This window comes from Geotrypetes seraphini, chromosome 4, assembly GCF_902459505.1.
Source record: "Geotrypetes seraphini chromosome 4, aGeoSer1.1, whole genome shotgun sequence".
In the NCBI taxonomy this organism is placed as follows: domain Eukaryota; kingdom Metazoa; phylum Chordata; class Amphibia; order Gymnophiona; family Dermophiidae; genus Geotrypetes; species Geotrypetes seraphini.
In genome coordinates this window covers 211,786,033-211,801,287 of record NC_047087.1, presented here as the reverse complement: position 1 = coordinate 211,801,287, position 15,255 = coordinate 211,786,033, and the positions used below count along the sequence as shown (strand labels likewise).

At 43.7% G+C, this 15,255-nt stretch overlaps 1 protein-coding gene across 7 annotated transcripts in view; it reads right to left on the bottom strand.

Annotated features, from left to right (window-relative positions):
* Positions 1 to 273: 273 nt before the first annotated feature.
* LOC117359791 (GRIN2-like protein) overlaps positions 274 to 15,255 on the bottom strand; it is a 33,280-nt gene continuing 18,298 nt past the window's right edge. For 4 of the 7 annotated variants that reach the window (XM_033943040.1, XM_033943042.1, XM_033943041.1 and 1 more), the window contains exon 2: positions 274 to 2,275. In XM_033943040.1, coding sequence (XP_033798931.1) covers positions 463 to 2,256 — 1,794 coding nt within the window. In that variant the 5' untranslated portion in view covers positions 2,257 to 2,275 and the 3' untranslated portion in view covers positions 274 to 462. Of the gene's footprint in view, positions 2,276 to 3,604; positions 3,700 to 15,255 lie in introns of all 7 variants that reach the window. The other 3 variants (XM_033943038.1, XM_033943037.1, XM_033943039.1) reach the window with 1 other exon arrangement.

Genomic DNA, 15,255 nt, shown 5'->3' with positions numbered 1-15,255 from the left:
GTAACATATTAGAAAAGGTCTAATGATAGCACTGTGGTTATTGACTACTGTGTAATACAGAATGGATGCAGAACCAACAGAGCAGTGGTTCCCAAACCTGTCCTGGAGGACCCCCAGGCCAGTCGGGTTTTCAGGATAGCCCTAATGAATATGCACGGAGTGGATTTGCATGCCTGGCACCTCCAGTATATGCAGATCTCTCTCATGCATATTCATTAGGGCTATCCTGAAAACCCGACTGGCCTGGGGGTCCTCCAGGACAGGTTTGGGAATCACTGCAACAGAGCTATCTCAGGCTTTCACCTTCAACCTTCTGGTTACCTTAATGTTGTGTGTATTTTGACACATTCCACCTAATTCTAATTTTATTTAAATCCCATTGTTTACTTTTAACACAATGTAAGTCCTCATTTTGTTGTCCAGTGGCCTGGAACAATATTTTCACATTCATATATAGTGAGTTCACTCAATGATTGTGCTGGAACGAACACAACAGCTTCGGTTCTTCAAAGTGGTCAAAATTGTTCTCAATGGTCCCCGTTTTTCTTCTTTAGGGGATTGTTTCTCAGTGGTTTCCATAGGCAGTGCTGAAGGCCCTATTTGTTCTATTTGAATTTCAAGATGCTTTTGAATGGCCAAACCAAGAACTTCAGGGTCCACAGAAGCCCCATAGACTTCCCATGTCATTCCCTCTTCATCCCATCTGACTTCATGCACTGGAGATGGAGGATGCTGCAGGCTGACATCAAAACAAACTTCTGGGAACACATGAGTGTAATCTTCTGCCAAGAAACTCGGGCTAGTGACCACTGACTTGTTTGCCATTGTTGTAACTGTTTGTACCTCTGCATCTTTGTGCTTCAGTGGAAGTTTCAGCTCTGTGGTCATAGTCCATATATCTTTTGTATGTGGGCCCATATCCACATATGTCTGCTCATTTAGCATAGTATAAGAAGCTTTCGTTGGTTTCTCACTTATGTTCAGTTCAGGAATTATGCAATACGAGTCTTCTAAATGGAGCAGAGATGACTGATTTTGAGGAACAGAGCCACATTTCACGAGCCATTTAGCATCCAACCCCGATTCACTAATTGATGATACTAACTTTGGAAAGGTTACAACACTTGAACTGGGCATCGGAGGACTATATTCTGGAGAAAACTGGTCCCTTTCAGACATTCCAGTAGAGAAGCCTAATCTTGGGGATGGTGGAATAGCTGAGATCGGCAAAGAATGGCAGTAGGCCGGAACAATGCCATCAGTTTTTAGACCAGGCTCAAACCTTGCGCCACCATGCACTACGGGACTTTTTGAAATCGTCACTGTTGTCGGTGAGTGCATGGCGCATGAGATGGCACAAGATGCTTCAAGTCGAGCAGGATCAGGCATTTGATTGTTCATTAACTTGTTATCTGGAGAGCCATTTGCATACAACTGGTTAATTTCTTTATGGTGAAATGTTTCAGGTGCTGTGTAAGCATTAATAGTATGCGGGATAGCCTCACTGTCCAAACCAGTTAGAGAAATATTTTGATCCCTAGTCGGCATAAGGAGGTTGATCATATTGTTTGGATAACTGGAAGAAGTCTGATTATTTGCTTTGTTATACCACTGTCCTTGAAGCAACATTGCATTTGCTACTCTATCGTCAGCAGTATTGGAAGGACATAGAATGGAATAAGCGGCACTGCTATTTATGTGTTTACTTTCCTGGCAACCACACAATAAGTCAGAATGACTTTTCTTAACCATAGCTTCTGTTTCTTTTATAGTTTCCCTGCTATGGGCTTTCCCCATTCTGCCTGGACTGGCACCTGACGACACACAGTTAATGGTGCTTCTTTGGTCCTTAATCCTTAGATCTTTTCCCTCACCAAATGTTGTGAGCTGGTTCACTGTTAGAAAGCAGTTTGGAGCCACAGTTCGGCTCTGTGCATTTTCCATGAGTAACTGATCACCTGACAGTCTGACAGGCCAACAACTAGCCACAGCCCTGTTTTGTGCCAGGGCCCATTCAGAGTGAGGTGACCATCCCACAGGCTTGTCATTCCTTTGTGAATGGTATATAGTGCTGCTGAGGCTTTTTCGGAGCTCCTGCTGACCGCTTTGTCTCTCTTCTGGTCTCTGCCTGCTGAACAATAAGTTGGAGGAACTCTTTGATAGAGGATGGCGGCTGAGGTTTGGACAATGATGGCAAACAGAATCCAAGTTTTCCAGAAAAGCATGAGTTGAAAGGTGGTGATTGTTTTCTGCCATGATGAGCAATATACAGCACCTGAAGGAGAAGAGGAGAAAGGAGGGTTAAAATAAGCACAGTTTGTTACATTAAACTTGTACAAACTACCTCATTTTCCCCCTATTATGAAGACTCGTTAGGCTTTTTTATCGCCTGCCGGGGTGGTATTAGCTCCGACACTCATATGAGTGTTGGAGCTAATACCACCGCAGCTAGCGATAAAGCAGCTTTGTAAAAGGAGCCCTTTATTTCTGATAAAAGTTGTTGCATAAAAACAAATTAAAACTTTTGGATTGCGTGTCTGGGTAAGCTTTGAATGTCTAGTTCACTTTTAATCTTTGCATCAAAGAGTGATGGAATATTTGTTTGTGAGCCCACCGGGACAGAGAGGAATAATGTTTGAGTACCTGATTGTAAAACCGCTTAGATAACCTTGATAGGCGGTATACAAAAACCTAATAATAAAAACCTAACAATAAACCTAATAATAAATAATAAACTATAGGTTTGTGCACCTAGAAAGAAGCACCAGTCAGAAAGCCAGAGAGGTAAACATGAGAGGTCAAGCCCTATAAAAGAAAATGAATTGAAAAATAAGATTGCAACAAGGTAAGAGACAAAACTTGGTTCCAAGGGGAAGAATCGAGTTCCACCCAAAACATTCATATCCTTCTGGAATCATAAGAAAAGGTGCATTAGCAGCAAGAGGAGAGGGAAGCCTGGGAGGGAATACATGTACCCTAGGAAAGCTAGAGAGGGGTTAAGATGTCAGTTGAAAATCCACGAATGAGAAATTACCAGAGAGGAACCTCAAAATACTAGATGCTGTGGGCTCAGATAAGGACTCTAGGATTGGCCAGGAATATGGCTCTTAGCTAGAAGTCTGCTTGGTAAAATGTGAACCAGAATTGGAAGACCATGGCAAAAGTTGATGTGAAATATTTTTCACTTTGGACAACTTCTGTGATGTGTTGGCTGTTGAATACAGGTAGTGGTGTGTGCAGGAGTTTAAGTGCACACTTATATGGCAGTGAATGTGTGTGTGTATGTGGGGTGGGTTTTTTTTTCTTGTGATGCAGCCCTTCTCTTGAGTTCTGAAGCCCTTTTAACAAACAAAACTCCACTAGTTTAAACTTTTCTGTTAATGTCCCCCAAGGAGGCAAATGCGTGTGGGCAAGAAGTTTATGGACAAATTTCCCTGCAGATCTGGTTGAGATATGGCAGCAAAAATGGCAAAAAAGGGAAAAGATAAGCTCCAGGGCACTCAGACTCCAAGATGGCTGACACAGCAATGGAGGAGCCTACAACGCATGAGGACCCTTTTAAAAAAATAACTGAAGTGGTAATTGCTTTGGACCAGAAACTTACTTCTTTAAATGAGAATCTTCAATCGCTTTCGCAATTGGTGGTGGGGTTCACCGGATGACTAATGAAGCTCAGATACAGGTTGGGAGAAACAGACACTGTGAAAAAAAAATACAAAAGCTGTGCAAATTGGCCTCTAGTCTTTGGATAAGTTGGATGATCTACAAAATAGATTGCAACAAAATATTACTCACTGGATTCCCAGAAACCATTAAAGAGGTGGCATTGAGAGGATTTCTAGAGACATGGCTCATGGCTAAACTTTTGGTGGATGGCCCGGTGAGACTCAAAAGGGTCTACCGCATAGGCTGGCCACAAAGAGTGATTTATTTATTTATAACCCACTTAAAACCTAAGGGGCTCATAATTTAAAAAAACGTCTAAAAAGTGGTCTAAATAGGTACTTGGACGATCAAAAAGCCTGATCGTCCAAGTACTCATAACCAAAGCTGGTTTTAGATGTATCTAAAACCAGCTTAGGCCTTTTCCCTGCCTCTAAACGCATAGAGCATAAAGAGGTGTTTTTAGAGGAGGGGAAAGGGCAGGAGGTGGGCGGGAGGTGGGCGGGAGGTGGGCCGACCTTGACATAGGCGTACAGCAGGTATAACCAAAGTTTAGGCAGGTTGCTAGTTGGCACTTATATGTTTTGACACCCCCCCCTACAAGATCGGGTAGGAGGAAGCCCAACCCCTCCTGCCCAGGCGTCCCCCCTACCCTCCCACCCCCACTAAGATCTGGGCAGGAGGGATCCCAGGCCCTCCTGCCCCGACGCAGCCCTCCCATGACCAAACCCCCGATCGGCCCGCCGAACATCTCCCCCCACCCGCCAACCCACGAGACCCCCCCTCCGACCCATTTGCCTAAGGCCTCGCCCACAAGAGGGTCTAAGGCTACTGGGCCAATTCCGATTGGCCAAAACCCAAAGAGTAGCAATATTCCATGCTACCAATCCAGGGCAAGATGCAGCAGAGGGAAGGCCCCAGCGGGGAAGGCCACGAAGCAGCCCGTTCAGAGCGCTACCGCCTCTGCTGCTTTAGGAGGCCTTGGAGTGGAGGTATGTCAGGTCTCACCAGGGTGGGGATTGCTGAATTGACGAGTTTGATTTTTTTTGGCCAACCAGGCAGCAATAGTGTCAGGGATGGAGTTGGGGAGTGTTGGGGACATTAGGGGGGGGGGAGAGAGGGGGGCGTCCTTCAGGGATTGATCTTAACTATGGCATATTTTTGGGGTAGGGTTTATATTAGGAGCATCTTTAAAAATCGGGATAGGGCTTAAAGGCTATGAATGACTCATGAAGGCAAAATTGTACATTTTTTTCTACATGTGATGTCGAGTACAAAAGGAGATTACAAAAAATTGATAGTAAATGTGAAGATGATATATATACACTGTATATACTGTATGAATGCTAGAAGTATTTATTGTTTATAAGTGTTGGGATGGATACCAGGTAGATAATTTTCAGACTTGCACTTTATTGATCATGGTACTCTCAATGAAAAAGCCTAGTTTCTGAGTCCTTTTTCATTTGTTTCCCCATCCACCCCTGCCAGTTCCATTCAAACAGAATTGACTAGAGTAGAGAATTGACTAGAGTAGTGTCCAGCAAACTTTCTCGAGCTGCGGCACACTAAAGGTAGTGGCCGTTGCTCAAGGCACCTAGAAGTGTGCGGATATCGCCGTGATGACATCACATGCATGCGTGACATCATCATGTCAATGTCCGCGTGTGTGTGAAGGCCCTCCAGGCGGGCCCTGAGAAGCCAGTGGGAAGAGGGCCAGAGAGAAGGATAGTTGCTGGTGCCCGGAGGCATGTCCTGTAGGCAGTCAGCTGGCGCTGGCGCCTCTCCTCCCCCAGTATACCGCAGCACACCTGAAATCTCAGGAGGCACACAGTTTGAGATACACTGGATTAGAGTAAAAGAAATGAGGGTGGTACAAACTGGTTCCCATTATATCTTCTCTCAGGGTTTCCACAGATTCAAATTTGTAACCAAATGATTTTCACGCCAAAATTCACATTGGTGACCAAAGGACTACCCTGTTCCCAATCAGGTCAGTGAACCCACTATTTACAAGCACAAACTGCAGACTTCACAGCATACCCTGAAGAAAACCATGTCATGATGGCTGAAACGTTGATTTCTACCTGAGAAAATGCAGCGAGACCCGGAAACCTTCAACCAGCACTGGCTCCCATTATTTCCCAATGGAGGAAAATAAAATAAAAATTATCATGTTTTAACTGTAAACTGTTTGAAAGGAACACATCAAAGTATGTTTGGTGACTTGGAATAAAGCACATTTTTAGGGAACCTTCTAAGACTGTCACTATAGTGGGACAGAAAGAGTGGGACCAGGAAGACTGGGAGGAAAGGGACCAGGAAGACTGGGTGGAAAGGCCTACAAAGAAGTAGGAGCCTACTAGCTTGCATCCAAAAACCTCTAAGCAGCCTTTCTTTAGAAAGTAAGTGCCAAGAAAGGGTCCAGCCCAACACACGGGAGACCAATGAAGCGAGGCAGGCGCATTTCAGAGGGCGCTTATGATAAAGGGAAGGCACTTGGATTTACTCCATGTCTGAATGAGAGTAATTTTATTTGGGCAGAGACGTCAGACAGGGGAATAAAAACATTATCCTAAAATATTCAGTGGTACTTCTGTTGAATATTTGGTTTACTGGTTTGGCTGGTGACTGGTTATGTTCTCGACATAGCTGGACACCTCCAATATTCAGCAGATAGCCAACTAAGTCTAGCAGCTAGAAATACCCAACTAAAAAGCATATCTATCATCATTTTGTCTTAGCCGGCCAGCCGCTAAATATCGTCTTGGCTGGTTAAGTCTGAGCTGCCAAACTTTGATTCAGATACAACCCCAGCACTGAGGGGAGACATGATCGAAACATTTAAGTACCTCACGGAACGTGTCGAAGTGGAAGTTGATATTTTCTTTCTCAAGGGACCCTCAGCCACAAGAGGGCACCCGCTCAAACTCAGGGGCGGAAAATTTCATGGTGACACCAGAAAGTATTTCTTCACAGAGAGAGTGGTTGATCATTGGAACAAGCTTCCAGTGCAGGTGATCGAGGCAGACAGCGTGCCAGACTTTAAGAATAAATGGGATACCCATGTGGGATCCTTACAAGGATCAAAATAAGGAAATTGGGTCATTAGGGCATAGACAGGGGGTGGATAAGCAGAGTGGGCAGGCTTGATGGGCTGTAGCCCTTTTCTGCCGTCATCTTCTATGTTTCTATGTTTCTATCCGGAATCACTGTGGACTGTGTGAGGTATCTGGGCTGCCAACCATGGTCTCAATATCAGGGCACATATCTATATGGGTAAATAACTATTTTGGGGAAACTATGATAAAATGAAGAAATTAGATAAAAACTACAAGGAGTGATTCCAGGATTATCCCATACATTAAAAAAGGTTGAAAGAAGATCAAATGACTGCCAGTGTAGTTAATGGTGAGGGCATCTTTCAGAAAATGGAGAGCAGACATAAATGAGGAAATAGGCTTGAGAATAAGCAATGGCAAATTAGACATAAAACAGTAATAAGGCAGACCAAAAGTGAATTTGAAAAGATTGCTGTAGAATGAAAACTAATAATGTTTTCAAGTCTAGTTGAAGCATAAAGCTCACGAGTGAGTCAGTTAATTGCCAGATGATCAAGGGGTAGAAGTTCTGAGCATGTGAGGAAGAGCCAACATAGAAACATGATGGCAGATAAAGGTCAAATGGCCCATCCAATGTGCCCATCCATAGCATCCACTGTCTCCTCATCTCCATAAGAGATCCCACATGCCTATCCCATGCTTTCTTGAATTCAGACACCGTTCTTGTCTCCACCACCTCTACCAGAAGACTATTCCATGCATCTACCACCCTTTTTGTAATAAAATATTTCCTTAGATTACACCTGAGCCTATCATCTCTTAACTGCATCCCATGCCCTCTCACCCTAGAGTCTCCTTTCAATTGAAAGAGGATGGCCTCATGCCTATTTATGTCACATAGGTATTTAAACATCTCTATCATTTCTTCCTTCTCCCACCTTTCCTCCAAGGTATACAGATTGAGATCTTTAAGTCTGTCCCCATATGCCTTATGACGAAAACCTCTGACCATTTTAGTAGCCTTCCTCTGGATCGACTCCATCCTGTTTATATATTTTGAAGGTGCAGTCTCCAGAATTGTATACAATACTCTAAATGAGGTCTCACCAATCTTATATACATGAACATCGTTTCCTTTTTCCTACTGGCCATGCTTCTCTCTATGCATCCTAGCATACTTCTAGCTTTTGCTATCACCTTTTCAATCTGTTTGGATACCTTAAGATCATCACATACTATCACACACCCAAGTCTTTCTCTTCCTTTGTGCATAAAAGTTCTTCACCCCCTAAACTATACCGTTCCCTTGGGGTTTTGCAGCCCAGATGCATGACCTTGCAGAAGTTATCCAGGTATTGCCAGTATTCAGTGCTGGTACCTGTATGACTATTCAAGCAGGTTAGGACTGCAATCTATGCGGTCCAGCTTGCCCGGATAATTATTCAAGCACTAGCAGTGAATATCAGGGTGCCCAGGTAATTTCCAGTTCTGCCTTTGCTCCACTCCAGACTGCACTGACTTTAACTGGATACTGCCAGAGTGGTCTGTGCAGAAATTCAGCAGCACTTTCTGCTTGAGTTTCATTGACTATCTGAAGTGGACCCAGTTATCGGCAGTTAGCCAAGTAGGATCCACTTCGGTCTGGTTAATTCCCAACAAATATCAGCCAGTAAGAGCCACAGTGGGATTTGAAACTTGCATCCCTGGTTCTTAGTCCACTGCTCTATTAGGCTATTTCTCTACTTGCACAGCCTTAGAACTCATGGCTCTGAAAACCAGTAGAGACCCGTTTTGATCAATGTGGATAAGGGGTCCACATTAAGCGGAAACTCAAAGCGTCATGGAGAAAACCACAGAACCAGAAATACAGAGATGCTGGGTTAAAACAAGAAATAAATGTAAAGCAGACCCCCCGTGGATTCTGGTATGTGGCGAACACATACCCCCCCTCTTCTACAAAGCCATGCTAGCAGCTGCCAAACGGCAACAGCCCGAAGCCCTTTAACCCCCTCTTGTACTAAACCACGCTAGCCGCGCTGAATGGCCTGCACTGCTCCCGACGCTCATAGAGTTCTTATGAGTGTCGGGAGCTGCACGGGTCATTCAGTGCGGTTCCCGGCGCTAAAACCGCTAGCGTGGTTTAGTACAAGAGGCCCTAAATCTCTATGGGCTTCGGGGCCGCTGGGGCCGCTAGCACGGTTTTGTAGAAGACGGGGATAGTTTTAAGCATTAAGCAAAACCAGAAAAGACAAAGCAAAGCAAGAGAAAGATAGAAAGAAAGAAAGAAGAAAAAAAAAGACTGAAGCAGAGAGGACAGATGGTGACACATGATGTAATTCTACCCCACCTGTCCTATACTTCATGTCTTTTGGTCCTCTCCTCTCCCCCTTGTTTTATATTTATGTTCTTAGATTGTAAGCCTCCTAGGTGTTTTTTTTCCAGGATGGGCAGGATAGTACATCTCCATTAAACTTGAAACTTGATGTGAAACACCCTTGGCAGAAGGAGGACCTCCCCATCCCACCCCACCCCAAAACCATGTCAAGTTAATGTATTTCCCTAGTGGTGGCAGACAGCCTAGGGACTCATTTTCAAAACTATACACAGTAATCTCATTACATTCCCTGGAAGCCCTAAGTGTGAATCCCCTGGGACTCTGTGCAAGAGGAAGCCATGTCTCCTATGAAATGTGAGATGCTGCAGTATAACAAATCACCATGGTCACTGCAAGAGCATACAGAGCTTTTCTGCACATGCTTAAGAGAGAGTGTGTGTGCGTGCATGTTTGTGGGCAAGTTTTTATCTGGTACGTCTAGTATCACATGGAACTCAAGTAGCTCGTTGGCTGCAGTGATGTCTTCAGTCTCCTTGACATCAAGCTGGGTTGCTGTTCATGCTTTCTGTTAGTATAGCTTTCTGATTTCTTAGGTTCTTCACAGCAGATTCTGCTTTGCCATTCACTTGTGGGTGTCTTGGTGATGCAGTAACACGTTTAAACAGTTTTCTATTGCATGGGGGGGGGGGGTTAACTTTGTATGCAAACTGAGAACCATTATTTGAGATTAATCAAGCTGGCCAGAACGTGTGAACTGTTCCATGCAAAACTTGATTGTGACTTCAGGTAGATGTGAATGGGAAAAGTTCAATTTCCCAGAAGTCTGAATAGCGCTCTACTATCAATATGAACTCTTTCCCAGCAAGGGAAGGGGGAACTAAAGGGGGAACAAGTGATCACAAAGTAATTGGTCTCACCTTGCATTTTATGCCAATTAAAGGTATCATGAGTCAGCTGGTAAGATGCTCAATCACTGATGTGGATTGAATATTTATTTTTATTTATTTACAGGTCATGGACCTGGGGGGGCCGCCGCGGGAGCGGACTGCCAGGCATGATGGACCTGGTCTGACCCGGCAGAGGCAATGCTTATGTTCTTATTTATTTAGGTATTTATATACTGCCTATCAGGTTATCTAAGTGGTTTACAATCAGGTATTCAAACATTTTCCCTATCTGTCCTGCTGGGCTCACAATTTATCTAACTTACCTGGGACAATGGAGGATTGAGCGCCTTGCCCAGGGTCACAAGCAGCAACACAAGATTTGAACCTACAACCTCAGAGTGCTGAGGCTGTAGCTCTAACCACTAGACCCCCTCCTTCCTTAGTATAGTGCAGTACAGTATACGTTTTAGCATCTCTTATCACAGTGATTTGGATAGAATAACCCTGGACCCTTTGTATAGAAAGCCATTTTTATGCTGTTTTCATCTCTGAATGATCAGTATTTCCTAATTTCAGTGGTGGTTCCTTTTTGAGCCAGGATTACAGACTTTAAGCACTTGCAAGGTCTTATTTGTTGCAATGTGTTGCATGATCTGATGCAGCCTCTGGTCTGTGACATTCAGATTATTTGTCTGGTGGATTTGTACAACGCCAGTTAATTCTTTCAATGCTGGACTGCTGATGGTTGTCTTCCGAGCGCGTCACTAGCAAAGATCTCAGGGTCAGGCTTATAAACAGCATTTAAGCTATAATGTTACCACATGAGCAACATACCCTAAAGTCACTTTTTGATGATTGCTATCAGAAGCTTGTGGTCAGTTTCCACTGTAATTAGGTCTTTGGCCATAGAGGTTATGGTGAAATAGCTGGCAGGCAAACAATTCTGAGAGATTTCTTTTCAATTTGTGCATAATTTTGCTCAGTTGGAGCAAGCGCCCTGGACGCAAAAGTCACTAGTTGACGCGCTTGCTATTAGCAGCGGCCAAGTCCATTTTACATTGCATTACAAAGCTTTTTAATATTCCATCATAGCCCTTGTGAGTTCCAGGCGGATTACAAGAAAGCAGATGACTGGAAACAAACTCGGTTAAACAGGCAATATTGAAAAAAATCATAAAAACAATCAATTCAAAAATTTCATGAATAAAATTGTTTTTAAAAGCTTTCTAAAAACTAAATAATTTAGTTTCAGATCTAACAGTGAAAGGAAGTTTATTCCAAATAGTCGGAGCTTGATAACTAAAAGAAGCACTAAGTTGATGGAATAGCTTAATCTGGAATACTGCGTTCAGTATTGGTCGCCGCACCTCAAGAAGGACATGGCGGTACTTGAGAGAGTCCAAAGGAGAGCAACGAAACTGGTAAGAGGGCTGGAACACTGCCCATACGCCGAGAGGTTGGATAGGCTGGGGCTCTTCTCTCTGGAAAAAAGGAGGCTCAGGGGAGATATGATAGAGACCTTCAAGATCATGAGGGGCATAGAGAGGGTAGATAGGGACAGATTCTTCAGACTGAAGGGGACAACAAGTACGAGGGGGCATTCGGAGAAACTGAAGGGAGATAGGTTCAAAACAAATGCAAGGAAGTTTTTTTTCACCCAAAGGGTCGTGGACACTTGGAATGCGCTACCGGAGGAAGTGATCAGGCAGAGTACGGTACAGGGATTCAAACAGGGATTGGACGGATTCCTGAGGGATAAAGGGATCGTGGGATACTGAGGGAGGAGCTGGGATGTAACACAAGTATAGAAAGCTAACCAGGCAATAAGTATAGAAACCCAAACAGGTCGTGCATGTGCAAGACCGGAGGGTTAGGACTTCGATGGGAAGATAGGACTTCAATGAGAAACCAAGGTGGCAAGGGAGCCCCTTCTGGTGATTCAGACGTGACCTGTTTGGGTCGCTGCGGGAGCGGACTGCCGGGCAGGATGGACCTATGGTCTGACCCGGCGGAGGCACTGCTTATGTTCTTATGATTTAGGCAATGAAAATTGTAAAGAGAATTAATTTCATAGTATATGACCCTGTCTATCAATCATTAAGGAAACTAAATCCAGCAAATATTAAAAACCAATACACAGAGCTTATAGGCTATCCTAGCAGAAATTGGTAACCAATGTAATTGAGCAAATTAAGGTGTAATCATTTTATGAAATTACAGGGAAATACTTTTAAAACCAATAGGAAGAAATATTTTTTCATTCAGAGAATAGTTAAGCTCTGGAATGTGTTGCCAGAGGATGTGGTAAGAGCGGATAGCATAGCTGGTTTTAAGAAAGGTTTGGACAATTTCCTAGAGGAAAAGTCCATAGTCTGTTATTGAGAGAGACATGGGGGAAGCCACTGCTTGCCCTCGATCGATAGCATGGAATGTTGCTACTCTTTGAGATTTGGCCAGGTACTAGAGACCTGGATTGGCTACATTGGCTTGATGGACCATTGATTTGACCCAGTAAGATTATTCTTATATTCTCGATTCCATAAGAACATAACTAACTGCAATATTCTGAACAGTTTTCACTAGAGTCACTCCGTTTCAGAACAGGCTTGATGATATCAATATAGGTGCATCTTTGATTCACCCTTTGATTTCCTTTACTGCCTGGTCAACTTTGAAAGCCAGTGCCAAACTGCATCTGTTTCCAAAAGTCTTCTGAAGGGCTCACATATCCCATATTTGGTATGGGATTTGTTAGAAAAGTTACCAAGCCAATGAAATACTGCTGCGATTTTACATTTGTTGGCAGTGGTCGTGCTGTGAGTTCCCTTGGTCCCATGAGACTACAACAGGAACTCCCATTGTAATCTCGTGAGACCACAGGAATTCGCAGCACGGCTCTGCACAGGGCAGGAGTGTAGGAAGATCGCTCCTGCCCTGTGTCACTGCTAGACCACCAGGTAAGGCCTGTGCTCCTGGGCAGCTGTTCGCCTCCAATCACCCCCCTCTGCCTCCAATTGCCTCCTCCTCCTCCGATCGCCCCTCTACGCCTCCGATTGCCTCGCCCCGATCCAAGTCCCAGGGCTGGTTTTTTTTCTATGTGGGCTGCCAACGAGCGATTCTCGGGGGGGCCCTGGGGAAAAAAATTGTGAATAATCAAAACCGCGAACATCGAAACTGTGAATAGGGAGGGGGAAGTGTACATACCCCACCCTACAAACCCTCCTCTGCCAGTAAAAGCGATCAAAGAGAATGTATAGAACCCCCCCCAACTCCAGCAGAAACAGTAAGTCTAAGAAAGAAAATCCCACACCCCCACCCCGTCCCAGACAAAATGCAATCAGATCACAGTTGCTATAAAACATCTTGCAGATTAAACTACACGAAGAGGATAAACACAAAAATAAAATAATATTTCCAGAGTAGAGTCAGAAATTTAACTTGTTAAGTATCAGATTGCAAGATCTGGAAGGAAATGCCTCAATATAATATTTCCAAATGGACTAAGGCTTCTAAAGCATCCAGGATAGCTTTGGTGTCCTTCCTTTAACGAAGGTCAAATTGTGCATATAAACAGTGCAGCGTTCAGCACCCATCATTCTTCTCAACCTAACTGTTTGCACTTCAGCTGGTCTCTTGCTCTGAAAATTTCCCAGCTGAAACTCAAGTCACCGCCAACCTACGTCCTCCCTGGGGACGGAATCTGTGAGCAGCTGCAAAGATGATGTAATGCTTGTTCACAGAATCGCATCAAGAGAGAGCGTATGTGGCTTAGGCTGATCAATATCGCTACAAGCCTTGCTTTGTGCTCAGTTATTGCAACTCACTGCACTCTGAACACACTCTCTCTGTCATAGGCAGGAAAACTGCACAGGTTCAGAGTTCTGACACCCTGTTTCAAAGCCATAAAGGATGACAGATTAAATTCAGCTACTGTATTAGGACTAAAGGTAAAAGGTGACACAACCAGAAAGTAGGAAAACAGTGAGATATAACAATAAGCCACTAGGTGGTATTGGTATACATTTGTAATTACTGTATTACTAACAATTCTGTCTTTCTGTAGGAATGCCCCACAATAAACACACACGCAATCTTAGAGTCGGGATGAGGAACAATTTTTTTTTAAAAAAGACTGTTAATACATTTGGGAATGTAAATAAATTTAAATACAATTTATAACATTGTACAATAAATTTAAGACTTTCAAAACTCATATACTGTAATCCAAACCATATTTCCTACCATTAACTTAGATTTTTCATCCTTATCACTATTCTCTGGGCTTCCTCTGTCATCTAATTCCTTTTCCTCATTCTCTCTTTCATTTTATTCTCACCTTCTTTATTCTGCTTAGGTCTTTAGACATCCTTCTCCCTTTCATTTCACTGTCCTGCCTCTCTTTGCTGCCTCTCCCAGCCATTGTCACTTTGATCCTCTCACTCTCCACCCCCCTGTCTTTGCTTACCTCTCTTTCCCTTTCTTGATCACCTCTCCCTCTTTCATTTTATTTGCTTTATTTCACTTTCTTCCTCTATCATGCACTCCAATCTCACCCCTCCATCTGTCTCCTTTAATTTCTTCCTCTCAACCCTCCATCTACTCTAATTCTTGTAACTTTTTACTCTCATTTGCTCTTTCCCTCATCATCTTCCCACATTTATCCCATCACTTTCCTCGGATTTTCCTTTCCTCATTTAATTTTCTTCAGGATACAGGAGTGCAGTAGCGCAGAGGTGTGACAGAAATGTCTGAATATTCACAATACAGCACCCCTTCTTCCTCACAAACTTCCTATTTAGAAAAAAAAGCATGTGCTGCAGAAGAGGAGAAATGGGGCAATTCTGAATGCACACTTTTGCCTCATCCCTGTATGCTGCTACCTGTCTGTGAAGGGCTGGAAGTGTGAGAGGAAAGAGACAAAAATTGGTAACCAATGTAATTGAACAAAAAAGCACAGCCTCATCCACCCATGGATCTAGAACAGGGGTAGGCAATTCTGGTCCTTGAGAGCCACAGGCAGGTCAGATTTTCAGGGTATCCACAATAAATATGCAGGAGATAGATTTGCATCTCAAGGAGGCAGTACATGCAAATCCATCTCATATATATTCATTGTGGATATCCTGAAAACCTGGCTTGCCTGTGGCTCTCGAGGACCGGAATTGTCTACCCCTGATCTAGAACAGTGGTTCCCAACCCTGTCCTGGCCAGTCGGGTTTTAAGGCTAGCCCTAATGAATATACATGAGAGATATGTGCATATAAGGCAGGTGCCAGGCATGCAAATCTGCTCCATGCATATTCATTAG